This window comes from Ptychodera flava, chromosome 15 (genome assembly GCF_041260155.1).
Source record: "Ptychodera flava strain L36383 chromosome 15, AS_Pfla_20210202, whole genome shotgun sequence".
In the NCBI taxonomy this organism is placed as follows: domain Eukaryota; kingdom Metazoa; phylum Hemichordata; class Enteropneusta; family Ptychoderidae; genus Ptychodera; species Ptychodera flava.
Genome location: NC_091942.1, coordinates 17303218 through 17318238, shown reverse-complemented (window position 1 = coordinate 17318238; position 15021 = coordinate 17303218). Strand labels below are relative to the sequence as shown.

Below are 15021 nucleotides of genomic sequence, written 5' to 3'. Positions count from 1 at the left end.
TCTGACACAGACTCATACAAATTGCAACTTCATATTGCAATCGATCATTTGTTTATGTATTGGAGGTACTATGGCGTACTTGTAGCCTTTGGGCAAATTGCAGGCTTTCCAAGAATTCAAACAAAATTGATGAGCAATGATTCAAGCCAAAGATACGGCTTTGCGAGATATGAAGATGCAATGTTGTGCGATTGACCTGTATAATGAATGTTGCAATCATTGGCACGCACATGATGACGTCACGGTACTATGATCTGTACAAATAGTGTCGTCTGCTACAGTCGGAGCTCTCCAGTAAGTACACGACTACGTGCGTTGGCAGCGGAATTACACCTGACACTGGTAAGAAAGGTAAATATTGTAAAATATTTCGTTCATCAGGCAAGCTGTTGATTTGAGGACTTACAAGACATGACAAATCTTGTGGAGTTTAAAATTTTACTTTGTTAGTCTCAGCTGCGCTGTACATGGTACACCACATGTGCGATAAAATTCGATTAGAATTTGGATTTTTGCAACAAGGCAACTCTTGAAAATGATACTGAACTATTGGATTAACATCACTCGTTTCTATTCTAAATGACATAAAATGACAAATGGACAGAAAACATGAAAAGTTTATATAACATTTAAATATTTGGACGATAGGAATCCTATTCCATTGATTTAAATGTACAAGTCTCTTGCTTTAAGTTTCAGTTGCCTAAACCAGCTACATGAAATGATGAAGCCAACAAATTATATCATGTACAACAGTGAATAATAAAATGTTTTGTATTTTTGCTTCAATATTGACTGATTTTAACAAACAGATTGAATACTGCTGTCTTTGAATCACAACCGGGCTTTTTTCTAAAAAAGGATGAAAGAAGTTGAATAAGTCCCATAATCTCAGAAGACATCACAGCTCTTACACCTGTCAAAATTATTTTTTTTCTGAAATTTATTTGAAGATCTGGATGTTGTGCACAAAGTATATTATAATCTAAGATTTCTATTGGTGGATGAAATCATAAAACGTCATATATCAAGGGCACCAGCCATGAGATATATTGAACATTGAATACATGCACAAAACCATAGACAGTGGAGAAACCCCAACAAATTTGTTCACATTGGGGCAGTGAATGTTGCACTCTCAATAACATATTTAGGAACAATACACAGTCATGATAATTGCTTTACATGCATCATTAAAATGTACCTTATTGCAGGATGGCTTGGTCTGGAGGTTTTGAGACTGAATTTGGAACACAAATGTCATGGCCAGATGGTACTATGATAGAAAATACCAGTTATGGAAAAGTATCTACTGCAGCTGGCAGAAACTCCATAAGAGAGATCTCACCTGGAATACCTAATGTGGTAATGTGACCCTTTTTTGTAATATGTCAGGATTTTAGAACATATTATGATACTAATTCTAGAATTCCTTTTTCCATCTCTGAGCATGAGTAATTTGGTTTATCTTCTGTATATGTTCTCAAGATAGATTATACAATCTTTGCTTAATAGAATTCATTTATATGGTCAATATACAAATTTGTTTGAACTTACTATGGCAATGTCCTCAATTCATTTCATTATACAGGCTCTGGTTGGCATTGTTCTGACTAAACAAAGTGTTCGGTCGTTTCCTAGCAAAAAGAGTAAGTACAGCCAGTCTCTCCATTTTGTGGTCATAATTCGTACATACAATCCTTCTTTCATGATTTTTTTATAAGGATGCTTTGAGTGGTTTGATACTCAGTCTCTGTATCACATACAAAAAATACTTCGGTCTGTTGCATACTAACTTTGCTGTTCCAAAGTGATTCAAACTACCAATTTTTCCGTGCTTTAATACTCTACAAAGGCTAATTGTGATATGACTCCTGTTTTTTTCAGATCCTGGCACATTTACTTTTCTCTTCAGTTTCACATTGAGGGATTCACCATCAGAATTTATTAATGCTACTTGTTGGGGAAGTGAAAATCACATTGTGGAACTTAGTAGATCATTTAAAATTGGTGATGTCAGTGAGTATGTTCACCATTACTCTTCTAATACAGGAATCTATACACTTCCAGAAATGTTGTAAGTCAATTACACCAGTGTCGTAGAGGAATCAATGCAAATGCAAGCAGGACCTCTTTTGATGTCATTATTTTTCAGTAATACTCAGCATTCCTCAAGATTTTCAGTTGTATCATATCATGATGTACAAAGAGCTGCATTTCAATATGCTGAATAGCAAACTTTATAATCAACTGGTTTTTGCACTATCATACATGGCACAATTTACATTATGACCTTTACATGTCCACCTATGGCAGTACACTGAAGTAGTTATTCATGTATAATCTATCGTAAGTGCAGTATTATTGGTTTCAGCATGATTCAATTCAAATTTAATAATTGTCTCAGAGAAACAGTCTGTAGCAAAATGAAAGAATAATGGCCATTAGAACTTGATGAAAAAGAATCTGGTTGTCAGCTATACAAATTTGCCTGTGGGTATGGTGTCCATTTAGGAGAAATTGAAGACATAATGACAGGTCTGAGAAAAATATAAGGAGCTCATGAAAAACATTACTAGCAAAGTGCAAAAAAACAAAGCAACATAGATATTTTACCTTTGAAAACTAGTCATACCTTCTTGGCTAGTGCATGCAACATCCAACAACTTTGATTTGTAGTACGCCCTCAACGACTGTGCTATAGGGCTTCTTTTGATATAATACAAAGGCAATCTGGATAGACTTTTGCCAAAGAGATTCTACAAGTTTTCGTCATGGAAATACTATACCTTCAGAAAATGTATGAAATGTAGAGCACAGTAAAATGTATCACATGACATCGTTCAGCTTTCAGACTATCAGTTTTGTCTCTGTTTTCCAACTTTTAGTTGAAGTCAGAAATCCTCATGTTCAGAGTAAACCAGCTGGTGAAAATGCAGACAGATTTGGTCCATGGACACCTGTGTAAGTCTCCTGTATTGTAGAGCCAGTAAAAACTGAATATAATAGAGTATTTTTGAAGCAAAAAAAGGAAAAACACAAGTGCTCAATGAAACAAACATGAGAAAATTCAATGATAGATCTGTAAGCTCTTTCCTTTTGTCTACTATGGTGATATTTATCTTCCGCAATTTTCAAAGCTGTGCAAAATCAGATAGAGATGTAAAATTTACCAGACCAAAATGGAGAAATAAAAGCTTGAACTTAAAATCCTGGAAAATATAGAAGTTTCTGTTGATCTGACCTATATGTCACACAGAATTACTGTTGTTGTAATCATTACCTGAAAAGACATGTGCCACATCTACAGTTTTCAAAAAGTTAATTAAGTAATGTTTATCTGTGAAGAGGTGTGGAGCTGAATATCAGTGAGACTAGATCAACAGTTTGCCAGTACAGTGGATGGGACTTCGCCAACTTCAATGCAATTCAACATGTACCAGTAAAAGACAACAATGATTACTACACACTTGGTGACATCTTGGCCAATGGACAAAGTCTACATGGAGAACATATTACTTTACTGACTCTTGTTAGGGAGGCAAGTAAAAAAGATACATATATACCAAATTTTTAGCTTTTCACTGTAGAAGATTGAGTCTGTTACTTCACCTAAAACATGACCATAGCCTCATACAATATAATTTATGTATGTCCTGTGTACATATGATTTCAATCACATAGAATTGTAATAATAAAGTTTACATTGTTATTATGTCATTAATGACATCATTCATGACTTGGTTTTTGTAGTTCAATTTCTTTTTCTATTTCAATTTCAATAGATAGGAACACCTAGAGATTTAGTCACTAAAACTGGAAGAAAGACAAAAAGATGTGAAGTCAAACTAATGGATGAGACCTGTCCATCATTTACATTAATGTTGTAAGTATCATCAAATTTCATGCACTTCCCTGTTAACATCACATTTGTATCTTTTTTTTGTATCCAAACCTTACTATTCTTAAACAGCGCCATCAACCAAAATAAATATTGTGCTTTTGTTTATATTTTCCTACTGAATGTGCTAAAATGTTCATCATGTATATAATCTTTGAATATGTTGTTTCAGCTGGGATGAAGAAAATATTGACTTTGCCCTAACTTGGAGCCCAAGAGATACAGGTAATATATTTTCATTTTTTCATACAGATGATCAAGTCACATGCAGCAGTTGTGCATAATGCTTTCCATTATCCATACTTTGAATATACACTGACACATTCATTGTCAAAGAAACAACTGTCATTGTATAAAACTGTCCATGCATTTCTCAATAGCAAATGTTCAAGATCCTTCAAGAGTATTCCTGTTGTCTTTAGTGTTTATCAGTTCTCTGAGACATGATCAGAGCATTTCAAACATTTTCTATATTTTGTCAATATCAGACCTTGTATTGTGGTAGTTACAGAAACCTGAAGATAATTGTTTCTGGTCTAATTTTTCTGTTCTGTTGACAAACCTAACTACAGTCATCATGAAAAATTCACACCATTGTCTTGCTTGTTTGTCAGTAATATTTGCATCAGATGTTAGAGCATCATATGATGACTACAGGAGAACCATGATAGCAACTGTAGACTCCAAGACAATATTTACAGTCAATCCAGGTAAATTTTTTTTTAAATTTCTTTCCTGGTAAAACACAAGACTTCCGAATCCTGACAAACAATTTGTCAGTTTTTGTGGCATATAAAACCTACACAAGCTGATACACTTGTTTTTAATTATGGTGATATTTCTCCAACTTTGATCAAGGCATAGCAATTACTTTGATATGAGTTGTCTTTTATTTGATGATCAACTATTGCTGTGCTGAGCTCCTTATATTCAAAGCATGAGTTGTAATTGATTCAATAACAAAACATTTGACTTGCAGAAATTTTGTTTTTGAATTATTAGAATTTATTTTTTGAAGAATATAAGAACAGTGTCAGGGAGACAGTTACATAATGCAACCTATATCTCAAAAGTGTTATTATACAACTAACTAGTAAAGCTAAAATTGAGGAAAAATCCTTGCCAAGGCAAATAATTTTTGAATGAAATGGGTTAACATTATTCATGGAACTTTACCATGATTTTGGTCAGCACCATCAGTGGTGGTTCCTGTTTCCTATGAATAACACAAATGATATGAAATTCGAATCCAAACAAATTATTTCAAAATGTAAGAGTTAGCAAAATTTTATGAAAAAAATCAATAGTTTCAAGGAAATAAATAAACAAATGATACCAAATTCCAATCCAAGCAAATTATTTAAACCCTTTCATGACCATAGCTGAGCCAAAATCCTTTGTTACCACAGTTGAAGGTGGAACTTTTTATGGGAAAGTGGGGTGAAAGTTTAAACAATGCAGGATGGCATAATTTTACAAAAGAATCAATAGTTCTAAGGAAATCATTCAATGAAAACTTGAAACAGGGATATGCTTAGAAACTTGTGTTTTTTATTTGTGCAATGCGTGAATGTACCAGAGTTTTTATTTTGTGATTAAAACAGGTTATTCTGTTTTTGAACAATGATGCAAAAAGGTAAAGGAAGTTTTTGTTATCTGTCACATGCAGATACAAGAGAAGCTCATAGCCTGTACACATACGGCCAGTCTTTCAACTTTGATGATGATGGAATGGTCAGTGGTAATTCCTTGGGACAAGATCCAGACTGTAAGTCGTAGTATTCTTCAGGAACTGTAAAAATTTTCAACCCTTTCACGTCCATGGTTTAGCCCAAGCCTATTGCTATCAATCATGATTGTGGATCTGTTTACTGGAAATTGGGGCGAAAAGGTTAAATATAATGAAAATGGATTTTTCAAAGCCATTAGGTGAAACCTTGATACACTTTGTGAACCAGATAGTTCCTTTTCATTAATTGTAAAACATTTCAAGCACTTAGATTGAATGATTATACTGACATTCCTAAGCCCAGTGATACTCATTCTTGTACTTTATCCTGTTGGCACATCACCAAGAGATGGATTACTTTATTTTCAGTGGAAAACATAACTGATGTGTACACAGTACAACAATTGAAATCCAAATCTGCAGTCAAGTCAGAATTCAACCCTGCCCCAGAGTATGGTATTCTGTATGCCTTCATCTCGTCATTTGACATTGATTCTGATATTCACAATGTAGTATCAGTCAGATGGTAAGTCTAATCCAAGGAACTGCAATACCCTTTTACATGTACTGACACTGTGAAGCAGCTTATCATTTCCATCGTTATATTCCAGAAATCTCATGGGTTTTGTAGTCAGTCATCTGATAAAAAAGGCAAATGAAAAGAAATATTTTCGGTACATTCAAAACAACAAAACAAGAGAAGGCAATTACATGAAATCTAGACATGTGTGTTTGAAACCATTTGCCTATCCTTCTTACTACTATCTTTGAAAAAGTAAGTCTTTTTGAAATTATCGGTGTGTTTGATAGTCATCCCATTCAATATTTATACAGTGCATCTGTCAACCTGATGCCTTTGAATATTCATATTTCTGTACAGCACACAGTGCAAATTTAGAGTTGACAGAACAACAGGTGTGTGTCAGAATGGTGAGTGTACTGCATCAATGACTGGTAGTGGGGAAACCCAGATGATGTTTGATGTTCAAGTCAATCTGTCAGATCAGACTGGAACATTTCAGCTCTGTAAACTTGGAGGAAATGTGGCTGAACAGATGTTTGGATTAACAGTAAGTTTCTGCTACTTTTTCCAGTCTTTCATTCATGTTGTGTTTGCAACATAGACAAATTGATATGGCTGTTAGTTCATATTAATGTAAGAATACAACCAAAGGACACATTTTTGGACTTTCAAAAATTGTTCAATACTAAGCCAGTCTACAGCTTGCTTTTACTTATTGTAACACCCGTTGGAAAAAGCAAGTTTTCACCTTCAAGTCCTTGTGAGAATTGAAAGTTTACCTTTTTACCCATAGACTTTAACATAAAGAATAAATTTCATTGAATTTATGTATCAGTAAACACAAGGTACCAATGTCATGTGCTTTCCTCATCCAGACTTTTGTACATACAACCCTGATTTTTATTTTTAATTAAAGAAGAGAGTTGTGTCAGGGACAGATATTCAGACTGTTAAAATTTCAGAATACCTTTTTGTGTCTACAGTTTGTTTGGGCTCATTTTGAAGCTATCAGTAAATCAATTTTTCACCAGCTTATTTTTTGTGGAAAGTCAGAGATTTAGTTATTCCTAATCCTATTATTTTTGTGGAAAATCAAAAATTTAATTTTCACCCATAAGGTAAAACAGGGATGTGGCCATTTTTTATTTTGAGTGTGGGTGATTTCTTTCTCTAGTCCTAATTTGCATGATGACCCCAGATTTTATTCTTTAATTTGAAAGGGAATGGTTTAAAGTTCTGTTACAGAAAGTTAGAACAAAAGTTTGAGTCTTTCAATTTCGAGACAGTGTACTACCTTCAAGTAATCTCTGTTTTCAAGATGACAAATAAACAGTCTACAGACCTGATAGACATACAATGATAACTCCTGTCTTCCTCGAGACTTAAAGTCAGTTTTATTGCAAATTCTGATTTGTTTTGTGACAAAATAAATGGTCATCACTTGTTGTGGAGATGTTGCATCAAAAATTTAAATCTCTTTGAGCTTTTTACAAATCTTAAAGAAATCAGCCATACTTTATAGTTCCGAAGACTTGTATCATGAAAAGGAACTTTGAATGGGCCGTAGATAATTAAACATGCACATGGTAAACACAATTTCTGTGTTTAGGGGGAGGGCGTTTGGCTGTATTTCGATTACTGTGTGCAAAAATCGCATTACATGTTTCTATATTGCAAAATGCCACTACACGTTTTTATGTATTGCAAAATGTCGCAATATTGTTTGGCGTGTGTGTATGTGTGATTTTATAGTGACATAATAATTACTGATTATAGGTACTAGTATGCTGATACAGAATGAGGCTTGGTTGGATTTCGCACTTCCAAACTTTCGTTTAGGGATGGGGGGGTTGACGCCGAACGCATTTAGTTACGTTGACTGTGCGCATGTTTCAATTATCCATGGCCCCTAAGTCTGTACAGTGTGCACTCTTCCATAGAAGTTTGCCAAATACTTAGTTGAGTCAACATAGAAATTTCTTGAAATTTCCCTGTTTAAGCCATACCGTAGATATGCATGAATGCGTATAAAATGACAATTTTCTTGCATCAGTTTTCTTGCATCAGCTTGTAAGGCATCTGTAGTATTTCATCTGTGCTTACATGGCACATTGAATGTGCGCTGCTATTGATGTGAAATTCCAGCGACTAAGAGGATACTTGAAATTGTAAAAGTTTTTTGTTTTGTCACCAGTAGAATCTTTGTAATTACATAGTACCAGGGTAAGACTTGTTAGCAACAGGTTACATGCACTGTTTGATGAGTTTCCCTTGGCAACAATAGATTCAATTACGCTACTTATTATGTTTATGCTGTGAAGTGGAGTATTCATTCCTTTGGTACTTTCTTGTCTGCATACCATGCTCAACTTGCCTTTCAGGTTGAAGAATTCTGTAATATCAATGATGATATGAGAACACAGCTAAAATGGAAATATTTGCTGGAGAAGTGCAAAGTTTATTTCAAGGTTAGTCTTTTTCTGCCCAGTCTACCTTCATCTAAACATGCTGTCATTGAGATGTGATTGATGATAAAATGAAAGGCTTTAGTAGTATCTTCGTTGCTCGTAAAGCAGATACAATGATTATGGTTAAACTTTGAATGCTTTCTTTACCGTAATTGTTGCAGAAAATTCTCCCTCGCAGGACGACCATAGAGAATTTAATCATGGATTCCGTGGTATGTCTGATGAAGTTGCAGGGTCCCTTTCAAGGAGTGCAATTTCATAACAACTCCCATTGTAGTCTTTGTTAGCCTGTACATTATTTACTGCTTTAGCTTTGTACTTATGTGGTAAAGGCTTGCCGGACACACTCCATCAAAGGAGTCCAATTACAATGAGTTGGCTAGTGTACACAAATAAAAGCAAGTCCATCAAAGTAAACAGCCACAATTCCTGATGGCATGTGAAGTGGCTGTATAGCTGACTTACTTTTAACGGCAATAAATCTGATGTCTGTTATTCAGTGAATGTCACATTCAAGAAATCTGAGATTTCCATACAGATGTGCTGACTTGACAGAATTTTGAATTTCCTCTGCATGTTTTGAATTTTCTTCAGACAAGAATTTGAATTTTCTAAGTGAATTGTGATTATAAATTTGAAATGAGGTTGGGTTTGCCAACTATATTCCTGAATTTGTTTTGGAAGTTTGCCAGTAATGTATATAGCTTTACAACAAAAAACCCAGTCAACTAGACTCAGAGTACTGGTAATCTTTAGTGATTTGTTTGTTAGATATTCCAACTATGAATTGATGTTTTAGTTTTTGTTGCTATACCATTTCTGTTTTGCATTGCATATAGTAAGTGCTTCTAAGTGGCATTGTAAGTTTCCTCTGCAGAAATTTTCCCATCTCATGGGAGATTCTGATAATTTACTCATGTCTATCTGTATCCACTGGGAACAATCTCAGGTGCCATTCCCCGACATGTCAGAGACTGCCACATTTCTTATTTTAAAACAAATACACATACAAACAGGTTAAAAAGTTATCATGATAGGACTGACAGATTTTCAGATTGGTGGTATCTGCTAGTGTTCCCTCAGTTTGATTTATAAATAGCTTATTATTGTTTCACAGAGAAATGCATAATTGATATGGCATCATATTTCTCAAAATTGACATCATGGACTGAATAGCTTGATGCCTTGTCATAGCAGTAAAGTTGAGTTTGAGGTTTTAACATGAATTGAATATATTTTCAAATGTAAGAGACCCTCAATAATACTTTGATAATGAGTGCTGTACACTGACACACACGTGAGCAAAAATCTTTATCAATAAAATATATTTCAGATAGCATTGCAACTACAATGGCTTTACTTCCTTTATTATGTAGTCATGTGATAAGTGTCAGCTATCAAACAAACAATGATAAAATAGGGCTGCCAGTAAATTCCTTCTTGTAAAATTGTCAGAAATACATTTGGAGAAGGTGAGGGCACAATTTGAACCTTTTGTTTTCATTTTGAAGTATGCTGCTTGTTCAGCTCTGAAAACAAATGATCATAGCAACTGTTGATATGGAGTCGTTACAGGTAAAGCTTGTCAACTGGGCACTTAGAGTCTCCTCTACAGTATCCTATTTTATTTGAAATTACCCTATCATGCTCATGCATAAAGCTGTGATAGTCAACTTTGCTGTTTAATGCACAACCTAGTCCAAAACTGTCATGTTTTCTCTCACAAGTGGTGGTGGCATTGCACAAATCAAACAGCAATAGCTAGCGTGCATTCCAACTTCTCTAAGTTGTCCCCAGTAACCCCTCACACAAGGTCATCTGTTGTCAGCGTGGAAGGTGTTTGTTGTGGGATGTCTTGTTTAGTAACCACTCTGATAAAGTGCCTTTGTGAAACCATTGTGAAGTGGTGTTCAGCATGGCGTTCACATTGCTAAGCAAGGTGTGATTCTACTCCTAATCAAAGGTTCATCCCCAAAGATAATGTCATCTTCAATATTGAATACCCATAACAACTCAACCTTTATTGTTGTGAGGACAATGAATATTGGCTGGGTGACTCCTTTAAACTATCAAATACAGAGTACGTTACTGCTTACATTAGAGTCACCTCAAGCCCTTAAATTTAAGGACTACATACATACATTTGGACTTGAGTGAATGACTTTGATAGAAAGAGTACTATGTTGTCATAAACTGTTCATTATAGTGGCTGTCTGACACTCCCACCAAAATTGTTATATTGTAATTTTTGAGGAGTGCAGAGGTATTTCATGTGTAACTGGTATGTCTAGGTGAATCAGAGCCATTTCCTCAATTACAGTTTTTTATCATAACAGAAGAAATTGCATTTTTCCTCGTTATATTGGGAGTTACATCCTTTAAATCTATATTTGATTGTGAATAGTTACCTGAAAAACTCAAAAGATTCAATAGGTCTCTTCAGTGTCTTTTCCTGTTAGATAATTATGACTTATGAAATCTGATAGCACTGCACTAGTTCAGCAGACCTTTTGGAAGAAATGTATTAGGAGCTTTTCCTCCACACACCTTTTTATACATGTAAAAATCACACACTCAGTGAGACAATCTGTAAAATGACCCTTAACAGAATGAATTCATGTAAACATTTTCAGAAAGCCTGAGAAAGTCAAAACTGTATCCAGGTGGAAACCTGCAAATATTATTCGTAATCCAACCCTCATTTATAAATGATTCAGGCTTACTGACATAGAAATCCTGTCAAAATATTTGCATTGAAATAATCCCTGGAATCCTCTGGCATATTTGATCATAAATGTAATGTTGTTTGGTCTGACACCACCACATGTTTTGCTGTGTTGCTGTGGTGTAGAGACTATGTTGATAGTGTCCCGGTTAGTTGTCTCAGGTGCTGCGTTTGATGCACCACCCAGATTAACGATGCTAAGATACCATGGCATTGGCCTGAGGATGTCTTTTCAAACGATACTGCTTCACTGACTTCAAAAGTTTGCTCAGCATACACTTCAACCTAAATCAAACTTAGCCCTCTCCAAACAATAATGGCTAATGTCTTTACCTAGCGATATGGAATGCCTAGCAAACACAGTAACTTGTTTTATTCTAATCTTCACAAATGTCTATCGATTTTCCTTTGTCCTGGTGATGAAAAGGCATTGACACTTTTCATGGTGAGGTCAAGGCAATATTTTTAGCAGATTTGACCACAGTCCCTCCATCATACAAATCTGATTTAACCTGGTTTTCACCTTACACTGAGTTCAAATTTTGATCTCTACTATTTCAACCTAGTTCCTCTTTGCCTTCAATCAATCATTTAATCGATGCTTGACTGATCCTACTGAAGTAGGATTTCTGTAGCAATGATTTCTGTCCGTACTTGCCAGGAAAAAAATTTATTGTACATCCCTGTATAAAATATTTTGATAGGACAATTTGATACCCAGCAGTTATGCTTTACCTGTAGTGTAAGTCATCTCTGTCTATCAAACTTTTGTCATGCGTAGCAGCCAAGAAGTGAAATATGTAAGTTGTGTTGTAGATTGTGATGGCTATGCTTGAGACTTAATTAAAATAAAATAATTTTCTCTGTCTAGATAGACTGTGATGTGTTCTCCTTGTGAGGTCGATCGTCACTCTGAGTGCAACGCATACTTTGTAGGTATCTAAGCATCACAGTTAAATTTAGAGTTGGTAGTTTTTGTTCACACATTTATACAGACACATGCACTCTGGACTCATGTCAGTGTCATGAGAGGAACCTTTTCATAGACTTACATTTTTCACTCATACGCTGTGACACACCCAAGAGTTCTGAGGTTGATGTACTTTAACACTTTTTATTCAGTGTTGAAATTTGTTTTATTGTCAACAGATGTTCCATGCACGCCAGGATAATCAGAGGCCCTTGCTGAGAATCCTGTCTTGCTGTGTAGCGGACCCCTACCAAGCTGTTCAAAACACTCAATGAACAGTGACCTAGACACCTCACTGGTGTAGGTAACTACAGCAGACATTACTAGACTGATTGTTTGCTATTTTTATGACCGGAGCTTTGCCATGTGAACATTGTAATTAGCTATTGTTGTGAACTTGTAAATACAGCACCATTGAAGTGAATCTTTATTTATGGCGTAGGATTCTGCATTCAATGGTATATACAAACCAAACATGATAATATCGTGTGCATGCATCACGCGCATAAAAAATGTGGTTCCTGTCTGAAGTAGCTTAAATTTTAACTTTCTTTTCATCCTGTGAACTCCTCCTTGTGGGGAAAGATGAGATAAAGCAACCATAAACTTTATCAAACCAAAAATTGTAAAAAAAACCAAATGGTGGTATTTGCAAGCACTGGGGCAAAGAAAGAAGTATTTGCATAGCTTCATTTCGTGACTCTTTACTGAACAAACTCGTCAAAAAAAAAGTGACAATACAGTACTAGGGCATTGCTACAGTGCAAATACTATTGTATAACAGCCTGTGAAAGCCATCACATCCTTGGCGTTTGTTTTTATTGTGTATTTGACTTTCCAAGTCCCTTTAACAAAACACCTTTTAGGGAGTGATGTCTACATCAATATTGTCTTCACTCTAAACTTTACCAGTTATTGCAACTCAGTTTTTCTATTGTTCCATGGTAGTAATTAGCTTGTTAACATTCATCCTAGCCAGAGGATAAATTTTGTCCAGTTTTCACTTTTACAGGTACCCAAGGCAATAGAATGAAGGAATTGTGGCATTGAATGAAAGAGTCACTTCCTGTGATAATCTATGCATTAGAAAACACCAGTATTCACATTTGTTAGGAAAAAGTGTGTAGAAATTTTTCATCAATGCAAATTGAAGAAAAATATCAGTTGACATAATAATTGCCTGAGCTTGTCATCACATTCAGTTGAACAGGTGCCTATATATTGTTCTTGAAAGTAGTCACTCTTTGTCATACTTTCATTTTGCCCCACTCATGATTGCGGTCACTTGTTGTGCATACTTCAGATATTAGGTAAGTTTCTGTACAAAGTTTGAAAAATAGCAAATAGATATATATGCATTGTATATTATGTAAATATCTATATGAAGATTAAATGAATAGTACATTTAAATACTTGATTGACTAGGTAACTTATATAGCAGCAAAAATATCAATTTCATTCCTGATATTGTTATTGTTGATTTTTAATTATGGTAGACACCAGCATTGTAAGATATAGTAGATTATCACAGCTGCTGATTTCATTGATTAGCAACATTGCCATTTGACTTGCTTCAACATGAAACTTCCAGAGAAATTCACCATTTCATATATGTAGCTGACCTGTATATTATTAAAATTGCTGATACCAGTCTTTTAGCAGGTCAATCTTGTAAATATACCTATGTCTGGCTTTCCTATCTATAAACTCTCTTATATCTGATATTATATTTGCCACCTTTGAGAAGGAAGGTGCAACTTTGTCAGACCAAACCATATTCCTCCTTGAACCAACTATTATTTCACAGAGTTTGTATATTGTAACAAAGATTTCTTTGTTCTCGTAACATATCATTACCTCTCTACACTGTGTTTAGCTTGTTTAGGTGGCATACAAAGTGAAGCATTTCTGTGCCCGATTTGCAAATGCACGTGTTTAAATAAACCCATAGTTTGCGGCTCTTGAAATGTCTATTTGTCATAAATTCAGAGAGTGACCACATACTCTGTTGCTAGTCTTTACCTTAAAACCGTTATATATTGACTGTGAATTCAACTGTCAACAGTTCAATCCTGCTTTCCTTTCACTGGTGCCATCACTCCCCAATTAAATTTGCATATCCAGTGTTGTCAGCCTCAATGGCTAAATTGCTAGGGAGGCTTAGCCCCCATCAACCAGAAAGATTTTCTGGATTGCATACTCTATTATAAAAGAATACAATGAGTCCATTTTGCCAGTGCCTGCTACACTCTTAGTACATTTTCATTTAAAGTTCTTTCAAATTGTTTGTAATCTGGTTTACAGATAGTCACATGTATTGAGAGGTTTCAAATGTCAACCACCTGACTTTTATTTTCTTAGCGAGACAAAAACAAAAGTGGTTGCAGGGTGAATACAAATGATCCCTTTGAAGACATCTCTCTTTGTCTGAGACTTAAAAAATGCAATTGTCAATAAGATGGACTTTGTTCAAAGCCACTCTATCGAATAAATAGTTCACCTCAGTTGCTATAGCGTGGCGAGGGCGAGATGACAACGTTGTTAAGACTAGCTCGCCAGAGATAATTTACAACTTAATGGTCCCAAGAGCATTGATTGTTAATCAGGAAGGGTGGCACTACGAAGTTTGAAGGAGGATTTTAATTTATATGAGAGGTATTATGTGATGTAATAAACGTTCTCCTAATAAATTGGACGGGTATTTT

General features: G+C 35.1%; 1 protein-coding gene across 3 annotated transcripts; it reads left to right on the top strand.

Annotated features, from left to right (window-relative positions):
* Positions 1–29: 29 nt before the first annotated feature.
* LOC139151359 (meiosis-specific with OB domain-containing protein-like) lies at positions 30–14283 on the top strand. Of its 3 annotated transcripts, none has more exons than XM_070724065.1 (14): positions 30–351; positions 1215–1365; positions 1592–1649; positions 1888–2019; positions 2889–2964; positions 3349–3541; positions 3786–3886; positions 4074–4126; positions 4516–4611; positions 5571–5669; positions 6000–6156; positions 6511–6700; positions 8535–8621; positions 12496–14283. In XM_070724065.1, the coding sequence occupies exons 2-14, from the start codon at positions 1216–1218 to the stop codon at positions 12589–12591; spliced, it is 1488 nt and encodes a 495-aa protein (XP_070580166.1). In that variant the 5' UTR covers positions 30–351; position 1215; the 3' UTR covers positions 12592–14283. The 3 variants fall into 3 exon arrangements, with proteins under 3 accessions (XP_070580166.1, XP_070580165.1, XP_070580164.1); XM_070724064.1 differs by lacking the exon at positions 12496–14283 and adding an exon at positions 8783–9088 and having other exon boundaries at positions 30–342; XM_070724063.1 differs by lacking the exon at positions 12496–14283 and adding an exon at positions 8783–9087.
* Positions 14284–15021: the final 738 nt, after the last annotated feature.

Excerpts from the sequence above, each read along its gene's own strand:
- LOC139151359 (XM_070724064.1), top strand. The coding sequence starts at position 1,216 with ATGGCTTGGTCTGGAGGTTTTGAGACTGAATTTGGAACACAAATGTCA. Across the intron at positions 3,887-4,073 it reads CCATCATTTACATTAATGTT|CTGGGATGAAGAAAATATTG; the intron begins GTAAGTATCATC and ends ATGTTGTTTCAG. Across the intron at positions 6,157-6,510 it reads AATGTAGTATCAGTCAGATG|CACACAGTGCAAATTTAGAG; the intron begins GTAAGTCTAATC and ends ATTTCTGTACAG.